Source organism: Neomonachus schauinslandi, chromosome 6 (genome assembly GCF_002201575.2).
Source record: "Neomonachus schauinslandi chromosome 6, ASM220157v2, whole genome shotgun sequence".
In the NCBI taxonomy this organism is placed as follows: Eukaryota; Metazoa; Chordata; class Mammalia; order Carnivora; family Phocidae; genus Neomonachus; species Neomonachus schauinslandi.
In genome coordinates this window covers 140627494-140648811 of record NC_058408.1, presented here as the reverse complement: position 1 = coordinate 140648811, position 21318 = coordinate 140627494, and the positions used below count along the sequence as shown (strand labels likewise).

Genomic DNA, 21318 nt, shown 5'->3' with positions numbered 1-21318 from the left:
ATCATGACCTGAGCCGAAGGCAGTCGTTCAACCAACTGAGCCACCCAGGTGCCCAGGACGTATTTTTCTGCCCCTTGTCATCTCTGTCCCCATCAGCAAGAAACCTCCTTTGTGCGTCCACCCTGTGCCTGGTGCTGTGCTCGAACTGGCCATGATGCAGTTTTGTCCCCAATGCGGTGGCCGCTGGGAACCAGCAGCGGGTGGAAGTAAATCACTGCCGAGCGTAAAGAGAGCAATGTCCTAGGGGGTGAAGGGTTGGCTTTGTGTGAGATGGGGGCGAGGTGAATGATTCCCAGGGAAGAGGAGGGAGGCCCAGCTGAGTGTGAAAGAGGAAAAGTGGGAAGAGTCCACAGTGAGTTTTCCAGGCAGTGTGAAAATGTGGGAATGTGACATGTGGAGGCTGGCGGGGGGTGGGGGGTGGCTCAGGAGTTAGGCCAGACCCAGATCCCAGGGGTCTTTCCTGAGAGCTGGGGCATTACGATTTCATCCTATAAAGGGGGGGGGGGGGGGGGGCGCCTGAATGGCTCAGTGGGTTAAATGTCTGCCTTTGGCTCGGGGTGTGATCCTGGGGTCCTGGGATTGGAGCCCCGCATCGGGCTCCCTGCTCAGTGGCGAGTCTGCTTCTCCCTCTGCGATTTCTCTCGCTCTTGATCTCTCTCAAATAAATAAAAAATCTTAAAAAAAAAAGTATAAAAAAAATAAAGGGTGAGGAGGAAGTCAAGGTTGAAAGGTTTCACATGGGAGCAAGCCATGATCATGATTCGCATTTTGGAAAAAATCATTTTGGCAGCAGTGTAGAAAGTGGATTGGGTGTGGGGGGTTGGAACTAGGGACAAGGAGACCACCTCACAGAGTAATCTGGAAAGACATGGCCAGAGCCCCATCTGAGGCAGTGCCAGGGGCTGGGGAGGAGTGATTGTGGATGTCCATGGGGTCCAGCGCCCACCAGGATGGGGGCAGACCAAGTGCTTTCTGCACTGTCCGCGAGGGCAAGGGCCAGGCATATTCGGAGCTTAGCGCAATGTCTGGCTCATATGAGGAGCTCAGTGAATATTTCCATGTACCATAAAAAACTGGGCTGCCACAGTGGTCAGAGAAACATCAGTGCAACATTCCCAAATAATTGAGAGCAGATTAAAATTTCCTGCTGTCTCCTAGGAAATGCAAAGGGGGACATTCGTGACATTTTTTTCTTGTCATTGCCTGCCTCCCCATATTCTCATCTTCCCATATTCATGGCAGCCGCCCCCAACATCTCTCCTCTCTTTCCAGATTTGCAAACTTTCTTCTTCGCGTCTGTTCTTTTTTTCCCTTCCACCTTCAACTTTTAGGTCAAAGCTGTCTTCTTTTTTTCTTCTCTTCTTCTTTTTTAAACTCTGGTGAGAATTATAATTCTCTTTCCCACGTACATCAGCTAGCCTCTGGCTTCTCCACTTGTGTGTGCACATGTGTTTTATCCTTTCTCTCCATTAATATCATAGAAACCCAAGTGCCAAGGATGCACAGAGAAACATCCTTTTATTTTTTTTAAAAAAATATTTGATTGATTGATTTGAGAGAGAGAGAGAGCTGGAGGGAGAGGGGGAGAGAATCTCAGGCAGACTCTGGGACCCTGGGACCCAGTCCCACCACCTCGAGATCATGACCTGAGCCGAAATCAAGAGTTGGTCACTTAACTGACTGAGCCACCCAGGCACCCCAAGAAGTATCCTTTTAGAAGCAGGGAGAGGGGAGGAAGACTACACACGCTTACACTTTCTTATCTTTTTTTTTAGTTATTACTTATAAATAAGCAAATCTTTTCAGCAGATATTGGGAATATTGATTCCTTGCATTTGGTGGCATAAACAGAGTAGAAAGTATTTTTACAAATACTATTCTACATTATCATCCAAAAGCCCCTATGCAATACTATTAATATCCTCATTTTACAAATGAGAAAAATGAGGTGCGGAGAGGTCATGTGATTTGAAATTTGGTAATTAACTGAGCAAATAGATGGTGATTTGTGGCTTATTATTGGGACTTCTGATTGCATTATTTCTTCAGTTGGATGGGCTCGTTCATGTGTGGGGTGTGTGTGTGTGTGTTTGGTTGTTGCTGTTCTGGTTTTTGTTGTTGTCGTTTGTTTCTCTGCCAATTCTTGCTAGGATCAAAGAGATGTCAGGGTCTGACTGACCAGAGATGTTGCGTGACTTGCACAAAATCACACAGCTAGTCGGAGGATTGCTTAGATTCTCAGATTCTACTCCAGGTTCTGAATTCCAGAATCGGATCCTGGGCTGCTGCCAGCCCTGAAGAGTGGACCCTGGAGCTCTCAATGCCTTTGAATCTTAAGGGCTGCAAGCAACAGAGACTGGGTTTGGCTATTGAAACTATCAAAAAAAAGGAGTAGAAGGATATAGGGCAGCTCATAGAATCAAAGGAGCTGATCAACCAGGACTTGGAAACCATAGGATCTTGAATTGAGGGTGTCAGGGAGGGGTAATTCCTCGGAGCAAAATTAGGTGCTGCCCCAGGAGAAGGGGAGTGGATCCTGGGCAGGCACGAATCACCGGAGTCCACCTTACACAACATCCACTACTCTGCAAACTAAGCACTGGATGCTGTTGAAGCCACTGTTGTTAACTCAAAATCGATTTCCACCTTATCTCTTTTGGGAAGAGCCCTGATTTTGCTCATACTCATGGAAGGAGACTCCGTCTCCAGCTCAGGAGTAAACCCAGCTCCGTTTAAGGCAGTGAAGATAATCCTGTTGTCCTCAGGCAGGATTGGTTCAGAGTGGTCATGTGGTCTAGTTCTGTCCAATGAGAAGTGAGTAGAGGCTGTCTGGGGAAGAAGAAAGACCCGTAAGAAGACTTAACTGTTTTTTCCCTCTGTCCACCCAATGGCTAAGTGGGATGCATGGAAGGCAGCAGCCATCTTGCTGCCCTCCCGAGGTCATCAAGCCACAGTGTGACCCGGCAGGGCCACAGAAATGGAGACAGAGCCCCCTTCTCATTGCTTGCTATTGAGTTAAAGTTTTTTATTATTTGCAGCTGGAGGTGTCCTAATACAGAAACTCTGGGATAGAAGGGCAGATTTATTCCCCATTACTCCAGAGATTAGAACTAAGACCAAAAAGTGACATAATGAGGAAGACATTTCAACTATGAGAGGAAGAGCTTTCTGACACCACTCTGAGATGGGGGGGTGGGGGATGTGGGATATTCAGGTAGTGAGCTCCCGGCCCGGGAGGCATTCAAACAAGATGGCCGTCTGGGGTGCCGCAGATGGCTTTTCTGCAGGGAGAAGATTCAACAGGATCACCTCTAAAGTTCCTCTGACCTTGAACTTCCAGGATTCTGTGGTCAGTAACAAGGACCTAGAATTAGCCAGAGGTCAGATTTTTCTAATTTCTATGCATTTAAATACATTCTCTTAATTTTTTTTTACTTTTTTTTTTTTAAGATTTTATTTATTTGACAGAGAGAGACACAGCGAGAGAGGGAACACAAGCAGGGGGAGCAGGACAGGGAGAAGCAGGTTTCCCGTGGAGCAGAGAGCCCGATGCGGGGCTCAATCCCAGGACCCTGGGATCATGACCCGAGCCAAAGGCAGATGCTTAACAACTGAGCCACCCAGGCGCCCCCCCCTTTTTTTTTTACTTTAAATTCAGTTTTTCTGACTGAGCAAGCTCCATGTGTTGCTACCTATTCTTACAGTCTTTGAAAAACATTTTATAAATACATTCTCTCTTTGTCTCTAACACACACACACACACACACACACACACTCACACATACACACAGATATAATTACACACGGTTAACACCCACATTATCCACAGGCAAGAATTCTAACCAGAAAATAGAAATCCCCTACCCTGGCCCCTGACCATATTCCTGTAACCCCTGTTTTCTCTGGGTTACAAGCTGTCTAGTAAGATCAGCTGTGGACTTGAAGTGAGAAAATGTGTGTTTGAATTCTGGCCAGACTGCCTCCTGGCTGGGTGGTCCTGGGCAAGTCACCTGCTCTCTGTAGGCCTGAACTAAGAGACCACCCAGTAAAGTAGCTATCCCAGGACTGACACATGGGTGGGCCATAACTAGCAACTGAAGTCATGAGGCATGGTCTCGAGGAGGCCTGGACCAACGGTGCGGTGCAGGTGGGCACAGTTAGCAATGTTCTCAGAAGATGGGACCTGGGGTGCTGATTTGGATGACTCAGAGGTTTCCAAGAAGACCAAAGTCTACAAATCAAGGTATCCCCTTCCTTGAATGGTGTCAGGCACCTGACATTAAGACATGCCTTTCCGGCCTGACCCCTCTGTTTAAACCCCCCTGTTTCCGACCTATCCCACTTCTGTTGATTCAATTTTAAAGATTCATATATTGATTTTATTCTGGTTGTAAAAGAAAAAACATATTATCTGTTGAAAATGTCTGTGGGGGGGTGGTATAATAAAAAAATAAAAGTCACTCATAAGCTTATTATACAAGGATTACCACTATCACTGTGTTAATGTCTTTCCTTCTAGTCTTTTAAATGCATGTATAGCTATTATAGAGGAATAGAGAAGTAGATTGATGCGGTTTGCTTTTATCTTGATATGTGGATACATTACTATAAGTACTCAGTCTATAATCAGTAGTACCTGACATTTATTGGCGCTTACTATGTGCCAGTCACTCGTTCTATGTGCAAGTATTATCTCATTTAATTTTTGTAACGCTTCTCTAAAGTAGGTACAGTTATTATCCCCATTTTACCGATGAAAACACTGAGGCAACAAGAAGCGCCCACCGCCATGCAGCAAGAAATCGAACCCAGGCCTGTGCTTTTAACTGTGAGCTCTAGATACTGCCTTTCTTCCTTCCTGGCTTCAGCCTAAAACACACTCTGTCTCTGAATGGGACTTTGTATTTGTCCAACCCCATCTGGTGTGTGTGGACTGGGTGAGCCTAACTCTGGACAGCCTTCCTGGCGTCCTTGGCTGTTTACGAGGAGGGGTGTTTAGAGGGAGGTCAGGTGACCGGGGGAGAGCAGCCTGGTTGCCCACGCAGGTGCACTCAGCAGGCCCGAAGTGAGCAGCAGTTCCCCGTCTGGGGCCCGATCCTCCACCCTGTCACTCAGAACCTGGAGTGTCAGCCCACACAGGTCTGCTTTTCCCAGGGAGACCCCTGCAGTTGGCCCGGCTCAGGGAGTGCAGGCATAATTCAGAATACCATGGGGGCCTATTCACAAGGAGAGTCTGAGGAGTGCTGTGGGCCGGTCCCATTTGCTGTTAAGCACCTTGACAGAGGCTGCCTGGTTACCAGCCTGACTCTGGTGGGGGGTGGGGGTCACAGGTCTCAAACTTCTTTGCTGAGCAGCCTTGAAAAAGTTACTGAAATTTTCCCGTGCCTCAGTTTCCCGATCTGTAAGCAGAATAAGGCTAATACCTTCTTCTAGGGTTGTTGGGAGAGTAAGTGAATTAAACATAAGTCACAATAATCCATAATGAACTGTATAGTCCATGGAGAGGGCCTTGAGCTAAGCCTGGCATCTAGTAAGTGCTCAGTACAAAGTAGCTTCTGATATTGGCACAACTGACGCCTGGACCAGCCCAACCACAATTTATTAGAAAGTGTATTTTCTTGTTTTCTGTCTGTCTCTAGACACTATGCTCTCTCTCCTCTAGGGTTAGGAACCATGTTTTCCCACCCTCATATTTACCCTCCCGGCCTGGTACATAACGGGCTCTTAACACCTGCTTGTCTTCATGCACAAATAAGTAAATAAATGAATAAATTCCCACTATGTAGATCTATGAACCCCTCAAAATGGTGTGCAAAGTCTGAGCACTTATCAGATTCCCAAAGAGACACGTGACCCAGGAGGTGCTGAAGGGCGGCCACAGGCCTTGGGATGGGGTGATGTAAGCCCCACCCTGCATTGGCAGGTGTCCGGGGGTTGCCCTGGCAAGTAGGCTTGGGGAAGGGCAGACATTCTGAGCTCACTCAGGGACCTGAGAAGGACTTTTGTGGGATCTGACATTTTGTGTCCAAATGTGAAATTCCTTGGCCCCTGCACAGAGCTGAATGTGCTTGCTAGAGCTTGTTTGCCTTCTGATCTCACACACACACCCCTGGTTTGTTTTGAGAGCTGCAGTTTCAAGAAACAGCAACACGATTTAGAAACCAAATCAAATGGCCAGAGTGGGAGTAGAGACAGAGGCAGGATGCAGCTCCCCGCCCTTCCTGGGAAGGGAGGGGCAGTCTCTTGGAAGAGTTTAGAGAAAGAGGGAGAAAGAAAAATATGATAAATCATTAAAGGGAATCTGGAAAGGACCAAAGGCCCCCTCATTGTCCCTCTGTCTTAGCACAACTGTTTGATTTCTCTGCATGCTGGTATCTATCCACATGCAGGCGTAATTTTAGCGGTTATAATCATTAGTCTATAGACTTTTTCTGCCTTTTTTTACTTAATATTATATTTTGACATTTTCCCATGTTGCTATACCACCTTCCCATTTATATTTATAATTCTATTCAGTTGTACACTTTGCATGATATAACACTGAAACATACATGCATAAATATAATTGTTTTCTTTTGACCTAGAATAGATTTCTAAGAGAAGGAATAATTGATCAAAGTACTTTTAATGTTACGTATGCTTTTCCAAAGTGTGAAACTTAGTTTATGACAGCATTATCTATGTCTGCATGAAAGGATAAGCTTTAACACAATCTTATCCTCATTAGATACTATTGTTTGTTTTGTAATTGATGCCATGTTTTCTCAGTGTTTAATTATATACACACACATATAAATTACTGGTGAGAATGATAACTTTTCCTGTGCTTGTTTAATTGTTTTCTTCGTGGAGATATTTCTTTGTGACAGTTGTGTATTTAGCTCTGGGACTTGGAGAAACACACCTGTGTGCACACACAGGCACACCTGTTAGATCACACGTAATGCAACCTATTACCTCATCTATTTCCCTTTTTTTTTATTAAAGACTTTATTTATTTGTTTGAGAGAGAGAGAGAGAGACCACAGCAGGGGGGAGGGGCAAAGGGAGAGAGAGAAGCAGACTCCCCACTGAGCAGGGAGCCTGGGATCGTGACCTGAGCTGAAGGCAGATGCTTAACCCACTGAGCCACCCAGGCGCCCCTCCTCTATTTTCCGTCTTATCCTTAATTGCTTTGTTTCTGGGAAGAAAAAAAAAAACCCAGAAACTTAATTTTTTTAAGTTCAATATTTTGATTTATTTTTTTTTTATTTCTCCTCTTGCTCCAGCCTTAGAACTTTATTGGGACACTAGAAAAAATAGGAAACCAAGACAGTCACAACCTTCGGGGAGGGGTAAAATGAATAACACCCTCTTACCTTGACCCACACCTTAGTACCTTCCATCCTCAGAGCAAACCAAAGGTTTCAGGACAACATATTTCTTCCCATTTTCCTGGTGCAGGCTGCCCAGGTGCGGGCTTGTCATGGGAGGAGGCTTCTTCCTTGTCTCCCCTCCTGCCTCCATGCCAGCAAGGGAAGGCCTCTGGTGGGGCGGTCGGGGCCGTTCCGTGGCTGTGGATGGTGATTACACTGCACGTAGCAGAGCCCCGGGGAGGGAGAGGCTGGTCTGTGGACCCGCCGTGTTCCCGGAGCAGGCCGCCCCTGGCCTGCGCACAGGCTCACTCTCTTGGGAAGGGGAAATGAAGGAGCGCAGTCGGGCGCTTGGCGTATTGTCTGGCATAGAATAAGCAAACGCAGAAGGGGGCTGTTGCTGCTGGTGACTGAAGTCGGTGTTGCCGACATGTTTAGCCGGGGGGGAGGCACCCATCCTCTGCACCGAGCACTTGGCTGGCACGCAGCTCACACTGCCTCATTTCCTCTTTGCCGTGGCACTGGGAGGCTGGTGCGTGAGTAGTCCCATTGGGCAGATGAGGAAAACAAGGCTGAGGGTAATTAACACCGCAGACTCAGAAGTGGCAAAGCTGCGATTCCACTCCGGGTCCGCGACAGGCAGGGTGAGGCAGGAGGAACAAGTGTGAGTTGTATCTGCATTAGAGGAGACTGGGCATCAGAGAGGCTTGGTGACCTGCCTGAGGCCACACAGCGAAAGCCTGGCAGAGCCTGGTCTTGGAGACAGGAGTCCTGAGACCCGGTCTGGTGCTTGTCCCACTACTGACGTGGCCTTCACCACTGTTAGCAAAGTGCACACTGCGTGCCGGGTGGCCCGGGGCCTTCTTAGCCACCTAGGAGGAGGTCCTGGAGGGAGGCCAGATGGGCCCCGCGCCTGGAGCTTTTGTTCTTTTGTTTTTGTTCCCTTCAGAGGGAAGGCTGTGGAAATTAAATGAGCATATTGACGCATAAACTATGAATGACAGCCACTGTGAAGGCTTCCTGGGGGAGCCCATGTCCCTTAATGGGTTGGATTTTTAAAATTTGGTAACTTGGATGTTGGGTACCTGGGGATTCATTATATCATTCTTTTCTACTTTTGTGGATGCTTGAAACTTGCCACAAGAAGATGGATGTTTTAAAAACAAGTACTAGATATCTAAGATGTTAGTTCTGCTTAGAAAACAAACACAAATAGGGATGGGGGGTTGGACAAAATGGGGGAAGGCGGGTGGGAGGTCCAGCTTCCAGTTATGGAATGAGTAAGTCACGAGGGTGAAAGGTACAGCGTAGGGAACATAGTAAAAAAAACAAAAACAAAATACAAATGCAGATATATCATGGGATAGAATGCAGAATGTACATGAAAACTTTTAATTAAACAGCAGATTTGAAAGAAACGAATGGCTTAAAGGAGCTGCTTAGAATTACGACCTCAGGCCAAGGCCGCTTGTGATCTCACTGGGCCTTCAATATTCTCATCTTAAAAGTCAGGAATAGTGACACTTCCCCTCCAAGTACTTTATGAGTCAAGCAAGAGAAGAGATGTGAGGGTGCTTTGTAAACTGTAATTCTGCCTTCCAGTTGGATGATTTGTTCATTCATTTGACACATTTCTTGAGGCCCTGCTACGTGCCGGGTGCCAGGCTGAGCCCCAGGACACAGTCCTGCACAGCTCTCCACGGCATGTAGGATAGACCGGGACATTCTCCTGAGACCACACTGCCCAGGTGCAAATTCTGACCCTGCCACTTACTCCTTGGGTAATTATGGCAGGCCTCAGTTTTCTTATCTGTAAAATGGGGACAGCGTTCCTTTGCATTGCTGTGAAGATGAAATGGGACAATAGAAGTAAAGTGCCTAGAGTGTTGTCTAACACGCAGCAAGTACTTAATGTGTACTCTTTATTGCTACTGCCCACAGGGAGGGGACAGCCTAGTGGGAAAGGCTCAGAATAAACAAATGAGAGAAGTGGCTTTAAAGTATGTTTGTGTCATGGAGAAATGGGGTGGCATGATGTGACATGGAACAACGCGTGGGGCCAGAGAGGGCCTCGCCAGGGCGCTGACCTTTAAGGTGTGTCAGTTGGATGATATTAAGCAGGGACAGAGGTGTGGACAGAGGTCAGCAGAGGGTGAGGCAGGAAGTACTGGACCTGCTCAAGAATCCGAGAGGACAGGGCGCCTGGGTGGCTCAGTTGGTTAAGCGACTGCCTTCGGCTCAGGTCATGATCCTGGAGTCCCGGGATCGAGTCCCGCATTGGGCTCCCTGCTCGGCAGGGAGTCTGCTTCTCCCTCTGACCCTCCTCCCTCTTATGCTCTCTGTCTCTCATTCTCTCTCTCTCAAATAAATAAATAAAATCTTTAAAAAAAAAAAAAAAGAATCCGAGAGGACAGAGTAGTGTCAAGTTACTGGGTACAGTTGGTCAGGTTGTGAACTGTTCAATTCTGGGGGCTATCTTAGACATTGTGGACCTGAATGTTTTTTTACCTCCATTTTCTGGAAGATAAAATGAGTGTGTTATTCTGACTAAGTTAAGATATTATGCTGGTTTCCCACGGTTGGAAGTAAAGAGTTTTGAGGAAGGGACTCCTTGTTCTAATTGTGAACGTGTCATATGGGTTAGTGGAGGCCCAGGAGTAGGGGGATGAGAGAGGAGTGTGACCGGGATGAAGCTAGCAGGGTGAATGGGGCTACATCCTGCAGGGCCTCTTAGGCCTGGGAAACAAGTTTGTGTTGATCCTAATTCGAGTGGGATATCTTTGGAGGGGTTATGAACAGAGGAAAAGTGGGTCTTGACCAACTTCCCGGGCATCTCTCAGGCTGAACCGAAGGGGGCGCAAGAGTGGCAGCTCTAGGCCCCGGGAAGCTGGTGAGAGACGAAGGGGATGGTCTGTGCTAGTGTGATGGAGGTGGCCCTGGAGAGAAGTGATGCTTATCACGCATTTGTTAATGAGGAAAAAATAAAGTAAAAGCAAAGTAGAAGTCAAAGGGAGATGGGGAGAAGACAGGATTTTGACGATATTTTATAGCCACCGACGGTTTCTTTTTCCTGAATCCCGAAGTCCTTGAAGACCCGCCTTTCCCCACTTCTCACTTTGGTCAATATGCCTGTGCTTTGTTCCCAGGCAGCCTGGAGCACCGTCCAGAATGGCAATCCACTGCAAGCAAATGGATCTGGGATTCTGTGGGAAAGGGAGTGAGGATGGGCAGACCTCTGAGGCTGGGCCTAAGGGGGGATACAGGTGGGCCAGCCTGGGTGCAATGGCTGGCTTGTGTCAGCCCCAGCTGCCGCCTGCGTAGCTCTGAGCACTATGGGACTGTCTGAGCACTACGGACTGTCTCCATTGATCATACTACCCTGTGAGGAGGGTGACATCTCTGTGCTCTCTATAGGGAGAGGCAGGGCTTCTGAGGAGGTTGGTTAACTTGCCCAGGGCACCCTGCCTGGCGCCGGAGCCCTCCCTTGCCCCACCATTCACAGCCTACTTCCTGACATGGCCTGGCTTCCTCTGCCCAGTGCACCTGAGGGAAGCTACCATTTTGTTTAGTTGCTAACCAGTGGAGAGTTTTGAGTTTGAGTCTTAGTCTGAGTTCCAAGGGCCCTTGGCTGGGCTTTAGGGTGCTGAGAGCCTGGAACTGTATGGTGGGGGGGGCACCCTTTTCCCAGAATAAAGGCAGAGTCTTGCTGGCCAAGAACACATATTTTGGCTGTTTGGCTTCATCCAAGCTTAGAACATAGTGCCTGGTACCTAGTAAAACCTCATACATATCTGTGGAAGGAGCAAATGAGTCTCATGATTAAGGTCCTTATCCAATTGTTCTTCCTTAGTTTGCTTCCAGAACTCAAGGACATCTTTCCATGGGCTCTTAGCGAAGACTTAATGGTCCCTCTCCACTTTATGGGTGAGGCCCAGAGACAAGCTCTCACGAGGCCAGGAACCTGGAGATCTTAAGGCAGATCTCCTTTCCCTCAGCCCAGTGCTGCCTTCCTCTTCTCCATGCAAATGCTGTGACCATAGACCTGCCACCAGGAAGAAGACACACAACTGTGCAGGCCAGGAGGGCACAGCAGCCTCTCACATCTACGCGGGATGTGCAGATGTTCCTGTGGTGGGGTAGAACCATCCAGACAGGCAGGTGACCAGGCAGCACCGAGATAGGGGAGATTTGATTTTTCAAGGGCTTTTCCTGAGGCTGCATGTGGCTGGATCTGCTCAGGTTTATCTTTGCACAGTGCAGAATGCTCTCTTTGCCTGGTATAGAATTCTAGAAAGTTGGAGAGGAGGGATCCTGGAGGTCAGCTCCATGCCACACTCTCTGCAGGGGGCAGACACTGCTACTCATCACCGCATTCCTGTCCACCGTATTCCTGTCCACAGAGCTAGAAAGGGCCTTAGTGCCTCTGGTGTCCCTGGCAGTCATCAGGAATCAATTACAGTTAGCCCCCTGCTGGGCCTTTTGCAGGGGGGACACTGAAAGCCCGACGGAGTTGAGAAGCAGGGGGCTGTCGCTGATTGTATGACTTTGAACAAGAGATTTAGCTTCTCTGAGCCCCAGTTGCCACTCCATTATTTATTTACGTGACCACTCATTCATTTCTTCAACAAACATATCTCGAGTACCTACTGTGAGCCAGGCACTGGGCTAGGAGCTGGAGAAGATGCAACAAGTAATTTTCTTCTATAACTCAAAATCTTTTGGCTCTAACAATCTAATTTGTTGCAGCCCTTGTGATAGCTGTCCTGGCCACGCGATCATTCCCGTTTTCCTTCTCTGAGCCTCGTCTCTTGTCTCACTTTGCACTGTCCTCCTTCTTATGTGGCTTCCAGAACGTCCCATCTTATTATGAACCAGGAGTTTGCAGAGCCAGTGTCTGAGCATTTCTGAGGATACTGCTGAGAGAGTGGCCGCAGACGTTTGCTCTGCTGTTTGAAATACTTACAAAAAAATATTTGGATGACCCTTCATTACCTGAGCAGGCATTTCTCAAGTTTACATTGCAGGCCTGAGTGATTGTGATATTTTGAGAAATAATTTCCTGTGGAACTTGAATGTTTCTCCTGGAAGACTCATGTGGCAACCCATGTTGTATATGTGAAGTGTGTTTTGGAATGTTAACAGAGAGGCTGATTCATACCAGATGGGGTGGAAATCCAAGGGAAAAGGATGTACAAACTGAACACAACGATTCAGTTCTGAGTTTGGATTTTTAAGATATACTAAAGGTCAGAGGTCAAGGACCTTGACCTATTGTCCAGGCTTTCCCTTAAGTTTTCTTTTTTTTTTAAGATTTATTTATTTGAGAGAAAGAGAGCGCGCACGTGCACGTGAGTGTGCACGCATGAGTGGGGGGGGGGGCAGAGAAAGAGGGAGAGAAATCCTCAAGCAGACTACCTATTCAGCACAGAGCCTGACACAGGGCTCAATCCCAGGATCATGACCTGAGTTGAAACCAAGAGTCAGTCTCCCAACCGACTGAACCAGCCAGGTGCCCCTCCCTTAAGTTTTCATGTTGCCTTGGCTCATCTGAATCTTGGTCCTGTTATAAAGGAGTCACTTTTATGATATTCAGTTTATAGACAAAATTCTGGTGGCATATCATAAAGTCCAAAGCAGCTTTTACTGGAAGCTTCCTACATAAAAGCTCAGATTTGGATTAGTATCAGTGTTTCTCAAAATTAAAAAATTTTTGGATAAATGTTTTTTAAAAAGCCACTCACCCCCATATCTTCCATGTGTCTTTTACCATCCCCAATTATTTTTTGTCTAGATCCATTCTGTAATTTATAATATACAAGGAATAGGCCTTTTTGTGGTTCCAATTTGCAAATTAAATAATAAGTCCTATTTACTGTGGCATATGTAGCCTGGCCCTACGCTGAGTGTTTTACATATATTATCTCCCACAATTATTCTGCCTACGATTATCAACCCCTTTTACAGATGAAGAAACAGACCCAGAGGGGTGTGTCCTCAGGTCGCTTGATGGGGGCAGGGAATGACTCAGCCCAGATTTGAACCTTGGTCTGGCTGACTCCATGTGACCCCACACTCTTCACTCTACTTGCTCTGTCCCTGTCTCGTTGCACCCCCAGGATCAGCACCCTCAGTGGCAGATCCATCAGGAAGGGAGGGAGGTGTATCTTTGTGTGGGGGCTGAAGAACAAGGAAGGGGACTGTTGCAGGGAGGTGTCTGTGGGCTGGAGGGGGAAGAGGACCCCAGAGAGGATGAGTCAGGTGAGGGCCTGAGGCTGAGGGGCTATTTTCCTTTTAGTATTTAACTGTCCTTTAGTATTTAACTTTTAGTATTTAAGTATTTAACTTAACTAAATAAGTGTTTAGTATTTAACTCATTAACTATTTAACTGACCCTGGGAAGCTGGCAGCTGGAGGGGGAGATGGGCCACCTGACATTGGAAAGACCTGGGTTCTAGTCTTCTCAGCTGTACCTTTCTGGGCCTCGATTTTGTCATCTCTATAATGGGTTAATAGTAATAGTGACCCAGAGCTGTGATAGTGCTATGTGTAAGGAGGGCATGAGGAATCAGGCACAGAGGATGGAGTGGGGGCCTCAGGCTGTCTTGGAGGGCCAGGTGGCTTTCTGGAAGAAGTGACATTTAAGCTGAGACCTGGAAGTGGAGAGAGACTTACTCAATTCTTTGGGGACCTGAGGACAGGCCCATGTGGCTGGAGTGACCGGCTTGAAGTTACCAGAAGGTGGTGACTTGGCTCTGGGCTGGGCCCCTTTTTGGGACTCAGGTGGCCAGCTGAGACCTGTAATTGGTACGAGTGGAGGTGGGGGCATTCCCACTGCCCACCACCACAGACCACAGCCTGGGCCCCTCTGGCCCAGAAGGTGGAGAGGAGATCATATGGAGGGTGCCGAAGGGAGTCCACAGGGAGCTCTGTGCAGAGGAGTTTGGAGGGAGGCTGGAGGGGACTTGCTGCAGAGCGACCTCCCACAAGTACAGATGTGTTCTGCAATGGCTGTGAGAGCCTCCAGGAGTCCGTGTGATGTCCCCATGGTGGGCTTGGCCCGCCCAGCTAGACGAACCTGTCATGTTCCTGTTTCGCTGACGGAGCCAGCCCCCCCCCACCATCAAGCATTTATTGGGCGCCTGCCACATACCGGGCACTGTTCTAGACCTGGGGATACAGAGGTGAGCAGCACAGTCCAAGATCCTACTCTCACGGAGCTCACTTCCCAGTGGGGATGAGACTGCAGCCGTAGAACCATCTGGGAGGGTGGCATTTCCCGAAGTGAGTGAGGTGGCAAGCCGTGTGCGTGTCTTGGGGACTGTGTCCCAAGCAGGGCCACCACCTGGAGCAGAGACCCTGATGAGATTGGGCACGTTCACATGGATGGCGTGCGCGTTTTGGCGTGAGGGAAGGGAGAGTGGAAGGAGCGAGAGTCAAGAGGCATCAGGAGGCCAATTCACGTGGGACCTGGTAGCAGAGGAGTGACGAGATCTCAGGCTGCTGCTGCTGGTGACGAGACTGTAGGCGTCAGGGGAGGACGGGGGAGCCCTTCCCTCTGTCGAGTGACAGGAGACAGGCCACGCTGTTTGTGGCCTCAGGAGGCCTGCACAGGGGCTGCCACCTTCGTGTGCTTCCGGCCGCTCTGCTAGAAAACCGCGAGTAGGTGAGGCGCCTGGCGGCCGAGTGTTCGCTCGCCGGGTGGCCTGTAATTACTGTGATGATTAAAGCCCTGAGGATAAACCCCAGGCAGAGCGTGCACTGCCTTTCATTCTCCCTGAAAATCAAGACTGTCTTCTGCTCTCTGCCCACAGCGCGGGGCCCGCATGTCATCCCCCATCGTCCTCACGTGCCCTCATGTCACTGTGGCTGCATGTCAGGAGAGAGAGCAGATGGCTCTCAGGCCTTTCCTCCATAGGTGGCAGGAGGGTGGGGACTGTGGGGTTCTTGCTGGTTCTGACAGGCTGCCCACACCAATGTCTTGGTGCTGGGGGTCAGGCGCCTGATGGAGAGGGACGGGGTGCCATAAGGACACTGAGGAGGGGCACCCGGGCCAGAATGGGGGGTGCAGGGAAGGCTCCCTGGAGTTGGGGAGTCCATGCTGAGTTCTCCAGGTTGTTGGTGATGAGGGATGAGGGGCCAAGTGGTCCAAACATCAAATACATTTTAAGGCGTTTGAAATGCCAGTACCCGAGAGGCGGGGGTGGGTGCGAGGGATTGAAAGAAGTCATGAGGGGTGGGGGGGGCGGAGACCAAGCTGAGAGGTGGGTGGGCAGGGCAGACCAGATTCACAAATAATGGCCTGAGGGGTAGGACAGGAGCCCGAGACAGTGAGCTGGCCCTGCAGACACGTAGGCCGTGAGACATGGTGGGGATGTGGACGAGGATGGTGGCAGTGAACATGGAACGGAAATGTCCATGGTCAGCTGGGCAACACTTGACTTGGAGATGGGCCAAACTCAGATGGACACAGAGAAAGGAGTGAGAGCCGATGCCCAGGTGTGTGGCTGGGTGGCTGTGGGTGGCTGCTGCCTTTACAGAGATCCTGCAGCCAGGAGGGAGGGTGGCAGAGGATGAGCTGGGCTTTGGGAGAGTGGGAAGGGCCTGGGAGGTGCCCTGGGGAGACTTTCAGGAGGTCTGGAGCCTCGAGTCCTGGGTGTTGGAGGTGAGCATCTCTGCAGATAGAGGAAGCTTCTGAGTGCTGAGCTGCCCGGGCAGCTGTGTAGAAGGAGGAGAAAAATAAAACGAAATGTGTGAGTGTGTAGAATACTCTGGGAGCCTGAGGGGTTGGGTGGTGTCCTAGTTTTCCCTGGGCTGGTGGCCTGGGACTGGGGCCCTGAAGGATGCCTGGATGTGGGCGGGTAGAGGAGGGAAGCAATGGGGGTGTCCAACAGGGAGAGAGATGTAGACTGTGCCCATATCCGAGGAAGGCTGGTGGAAGGAAGGCTTCTTGGGAGAAAGATGCCAGACGAGGCATGTTGTCAAAGGTGTTGAACATTAAGCTGAAGAGTTAGGGCTTTTTCTTGTAGATGAGGGAGGCCCAGCATGGTTTTGAACACAAAAGAGACTTAATCAGAACCACGTTTAATAAAAAACTCTTTCTGGCCTCACTGCTTAGGCATGTGTCCGTGTGACACTGGTGCCGTCCCTGCCCTCTGAGCTTCAGTCCATGTGGCCTCAGCCCGGCCAGCTTCATTCAGTAGGGGTACAGGGGCAGAACTGGGAAGGCAGCTTGAAGGGCTCGTCACCTGCACAACTGCCTTCACCCTTCCCCTGGCCTGCATTTGGTTGCCTGCCTTGGGTGCTCTTGGCCTCCAGGCCATGTCTTGAGTCTGCCTCTGAGATAGTATGGTATTGTCTCAGCAGGAGTCCTGGGAAGGAGGGGGCACTCTAGGAAAACAGTGTTCTCCACTCTGGGAGTGCCCCCCACCATGTGCCCCCCATTCCCCACTGTCCTGCACAACGGGCTATTGCCCACCGTGAAGAGGTGCCTGTGACTTTATGACATGTAATACCTTTTGGACTGCTTATCGTGCACCAGACCCCAAGCAATGCATGCTACATGCATCAGCTCATCTTCATTCTTAGGAAGTGGGTTCTCTGTACCCATTCCACCGACGAGAATATTGAGGCTCAAAAAGGTTAAATAATTAACTTATGGTCTCATACATAGTCAGAGACTGTAGGCTCGGGATTTTCAATGCAGGCAGACAGAGGGCAAGTTCATCCTTTTAACTCATCACCCTAAAATCACTTTCTGAGCAGAGACTGGTCTCTCTCAGCACCCCTGCGCACCCCCTCCTCCATAACCTGGCCGCACGATGAAGCCTCCATTAGGTGCCTTTTGAGAGCTGTGGTCCATCGCAGGGCATGAGGGATAGCTGGTGGTTATCCCAGCTTGGTCACTTACTTGATGTGTGTGTTCTAGGGATCATCACCGAAATCCCTCACACCTCAGTTTCCTTCTCTGCAGAATGGAGACCACTAGTCCCCACCTCTTAGAGCTATGCAGAGCAAATGAGATAAGGCTCTTGAGCACTTAGCATAGGGCCAGGCATAAGGGAAGGGCCCAGTAACGGTGGTCATTAGAGTCCTATCACCAACCTCGTTGCCTTCTTGCACAGAGGACCCAGAAGCCACCTGGCCAATCGCGAACAGGTGCCAATGGCGCGCGCGTGTGTGGCAGAGCCAGAGGACCGGGAGGATGAATCACTGACCGAAGCTCTGCATTATTAATGCCGTTATTCTCAGACTTTTAACGAGGGCCGCCTTGGGAGCCCATATATGGAAGGCGCGTCGCAGCCTCCGCGACAGGCGCCCCCCGGGGTCCCGAGTTGCCATGGAGTCCCGCAGGCAACCTGGAGGTAGCCGCCCGCGGCAGTGCCCGGAACGAGGCCCCCCGCGCAGGTCCTCGGTCTGCGGCCTGAGTCCTGGCCGCGCCGGGTTCCTCCTTTGCGTGGCCCTTGCCCGCTCCCCTGGGGCCCTGGGGGAGCGAAATGGATGGGTGGAGAGTGGGGCGGGCTTCCGCGGGAGAGTGCGGTTTCCGTGCGGTGCCTGCTGCAGGGCTTCGACCCCGGGCTATTCCGCGGAGCGGACGCGCGGCGGGGCCGAGGGGACCTGAAATCCAGTCGCCGCCGCTCGCCGAGCACTGCGCCTTCAGTGCGCCGGCGTTCGGCCGGCTGGCGAGCCGCCAAGCCCCTGCCGCACCCCTTCCTCGGCGGCGGCCGGCTCGGGGGCGAGCCCCGGAGCGACGGGTCCGGGGGGAGGTGGTGGCGGGCCGACGCCGAGCCCGGCCCTGCGCCGGCCTTCCCCGGCCTCCCCTAGCCGGCCGGGCTCCGCGGGGCGGGGCGCGGGGCGGGCCCGGGAGGAGCGCGGGGAGGAGTCCGGGCTGCGGCGGCGGCCGCGTCACAGCAGTGCTCCCGCTGCCCGGCGCCTCAGACCCGGCCCGAGCGCCGCGGAGGACGCGGACGGGGACCCGCACGGGCACAGCGGCTGCGCCGGAGCTTCCTCTCGCGGGCCGGGGCTGCGCGACCATGGCGGACAAGGAGGCCGGCGACGGCGACGCGGGGCCCCGAGGTGAGCGCGGGGCGCGGGTCCTGCGGCTGCGGCGGGGCGGGCCGGGGAGGGATGAGGCGCACTCGGCCCGGCGCCCCGCAGCTCCCTCTCCGGCCGCGGGAAAGTGGGCGCGCACCCCTCAACATCTTGCCCCAGCCGGGAGGGCCAGGGTCAGCGCCGCGGCGGAGCAGGGCGTCCGGGGGACCCGATTCGGCCCGCCGGTCACGTGCTGCGCTCCCGGCCGGGGTGCGGACACTGCGGCGGGGACCGCAGCCCCCGCCCGGGCGCCCTGGGCGTCCGGTCCCGGGGTGGCGCCTCCTGCGGGGCCCCTGGTGAGTACGGGTGAGAACCAACCCCCCCGTGTCCATCCCCCGCGCACTGTGCGGGGCCGCCCGCGCTGGCCGAGTAAAGCGCCGGCCGCCGGGTGGCCCCGTATCCCCAGCGGCTCATTTCCGTGACTAAGCGAGGCGCGGGTGGGACCCTGGGGGCAAATCGAGGGTTTGGAGCTGTCCCCTCGCCCTGCCGAGGTCGGACGTACGTGCGGGCAGTGGGTGCTGCAGCTCCGGGCGGAATTGCAGCGCGCACTGCCCGCCCCGCCCATCCCCAGGGTTCTGCGGGCCGTGGAGGGGCGAAGCGGCGGGGGCTCGGCTGTCCCCTCCTTGCCCGGGCGGGGGAGAGGAAGGTGGCGCCCTGTGCGGAGGACGGACGCTCGCATTCTGCAAATGTGCCATGGCCGCTTTCTTTGGGGAGCGGGGTTAGGGCTCAGATGGGGCGAAGGTGCCGGGTAAGGACCGAGAGGAGGACCCGGGAGTCAAAGGAAGAGGAGGAGCAGCTTTTGGAGCCCAGGGCTATAAATCATGGTTTCGCCAGCGGAGGAGACGGCCTGACCAGGATCGTGGGTCCCAAGTGGGGAAAGTTGGGCGCACGGAGCTGCCGCGCGTCCCTGACCTGAGGGGCTTTAGCAGTAGCATCCGCTGGAGGGGAGCGTAGCCCAGTGGCTTCCGGCGAGCGGCAGGATGAGCCTGGCGAGGATGAAATTAAAATGTCTGGGACGTAAGGGAGATTCATCCAGGAAAAGATCTGCGGGCACCTCAAAGCTGGGGAAACTGAGTCAGGTGGCTGCGCAGCCACCATGGGTGGGGTGCTTGCAGTCGTGCAGTCTGTGGCCGCGGCCCCCGCCCTCTGCTGCGCTCTGAGCGGCACCTGCCCCCTCCCCAGCCCATTGTTCCTGCAGATCTGGGAGGTGCCTCCCCACGCGGCACTGCAGTAGTGGGGGAGTGCGGGGGGAGGGGGCATCCTGACAGGGTTCACTCTTGGGAGGGGCCTTGGAGAGCCCGGGCCAGAGCCCAGGCCGGGCCCAAACGCGCATCCAAATCTGCCCCCGCCTCTGCCCTTCCCCAGCTGGCAAACGCGGGCAGTGGGCTGGCGACATTGTCTGGATATCACTCAGCAACTGGATCGATTCATTGCCCCCCCCCTTTTCTTTAAATTGGAAAAAAAATGTAGGATGATAGGGAGGCACATCAGATTTGCTAAGAATTTCTAAAGCTTAAGTTTCTTGCCTCTCATGCTGGGATGATAAACAGCGGATGGCTGTATCAAATGCAAGGTTGGCCATAGGGTGTGTGAAATCAGAAGAGTGAGCAGGAATATGCTTCCCCCCGCACCATTTGTCTTGTAAAATCAAATTCAGCACCCCTACCCTAGACACACACACACACACACACACACACACAGGCACACAGAGGCACTGGGTGGTTGTCTGTCCTCAGGCTGGGAGAGCTCCCCATCCAGGATGGGGAAACACATGCTGGGTGGTGCTGGGCCACCTGCCACTGTTCGCGTCTATCTATCCTAGAGTGTTTCTTCACTTCCAGTGATCTGCAGTTCAAGGCAGCCTGTGAGAATATCCAACACATGGACTTGGGACACAGAGCAGGCTGTCCCTGGCAACTTGCTGGTTCTCTCTTGGTTCCCATCCCTTCATCTCTAAAATGAGACATATTAATAGTATCTCACGGGAGCAGAGCCTGCTCACCCATCATCTAACACATCTATGTCTCAGATTTCCTCACTGAATATTCTGTGCGGGGCAAGGAGCATACCTTATTTTATTTGTTAAAGCCTCAACAACAGATCTGTTACCAGCATTGCCCTTTCCCCCAGGTAGGAAATCTAAATGTAAGTTGAACGACCTATCCAAGGTCGTTGCATCTAGCAAGTATTGATTTGGACTCAGGCCATCTGATTCCAGGCCTCTGGCCCTTTGCCGCCATCCTATGTAGCCCCTGTGGGTGTGGCCAGTGATGACTACTCTATGAGGAACATAAAAATGGTGTTCTTCAGGGGATTATTTCAAGGATGTTTCTGGTGCCAAAGGATGAGTGCGGAGAGATCAAACTGTGTTGGGACTTGTGGGCAGTGAGAGCCCTGGATGGTGGTGTGGGCCAGAAAGGCTGGCCATAGCATGTTTCCCAACAGAGCAAGTGGGGGTGGGGTGTGGGTAGAGTTACTCATGAGACAAGAATGGCAGAAAGTTGGTAGTTGTGGAAGCTGGCTGATGGTACACGGCGCTTCATTACTATTCCTTTTGTGTGTGTGAGTTTCCTTAATAGAACATTTCCGTTAATTTACAAAGGGCCACTTTTCATCTTTAGAGCTTTGGACAGCAAAAGCTGAGATGACCTTCAGTCCTGCCCCCACCAAGACCTGCCTTGGTTGGCCACAGGGAGCCCTAGAAGGATGAGATGAACGGCGGGGGGGGGTGCGGACATGGGATGGTTCAGGCCGGGCTAGCTCTTACGGTGACCCAGTCAGGGGTAGGCGTGGGCGGCGGACACCTAGTAATTTGTTCCAGGGCGGGGATGGCGTTAGGGAGAGGAACAGCAGGCTGGGGGGTTTGCCCGTGTTGGGG

At 51.8% G+C, this 21318-nt stretch overlaps 1 protein-coding gene across 1 annotated transcript in view; it reads left to right on the top strand.

The window, feature by feature from the left end:
• The first annotated feature begins 18376 nt into the window (after positions 1-18376).
• HSPA12A (heat shock protein family A (Hsp70) member 12A) overlaps positions 18377-21318 on the top strand; it is a 60244-nt gene continuing 57302 nt past the window's right edge. Inside the window, exon 1 of the mRNA XM_044916165.1 lies at positions 18377-18425. Coding sequence (XP_044772100.1) covers positions 18383-18425 — 43 coding nt within the window. The 5' untranslated portion in view covers positions 18377-18382. The remainder of the gene's footprint in view (positions 18426-21318) is intronic.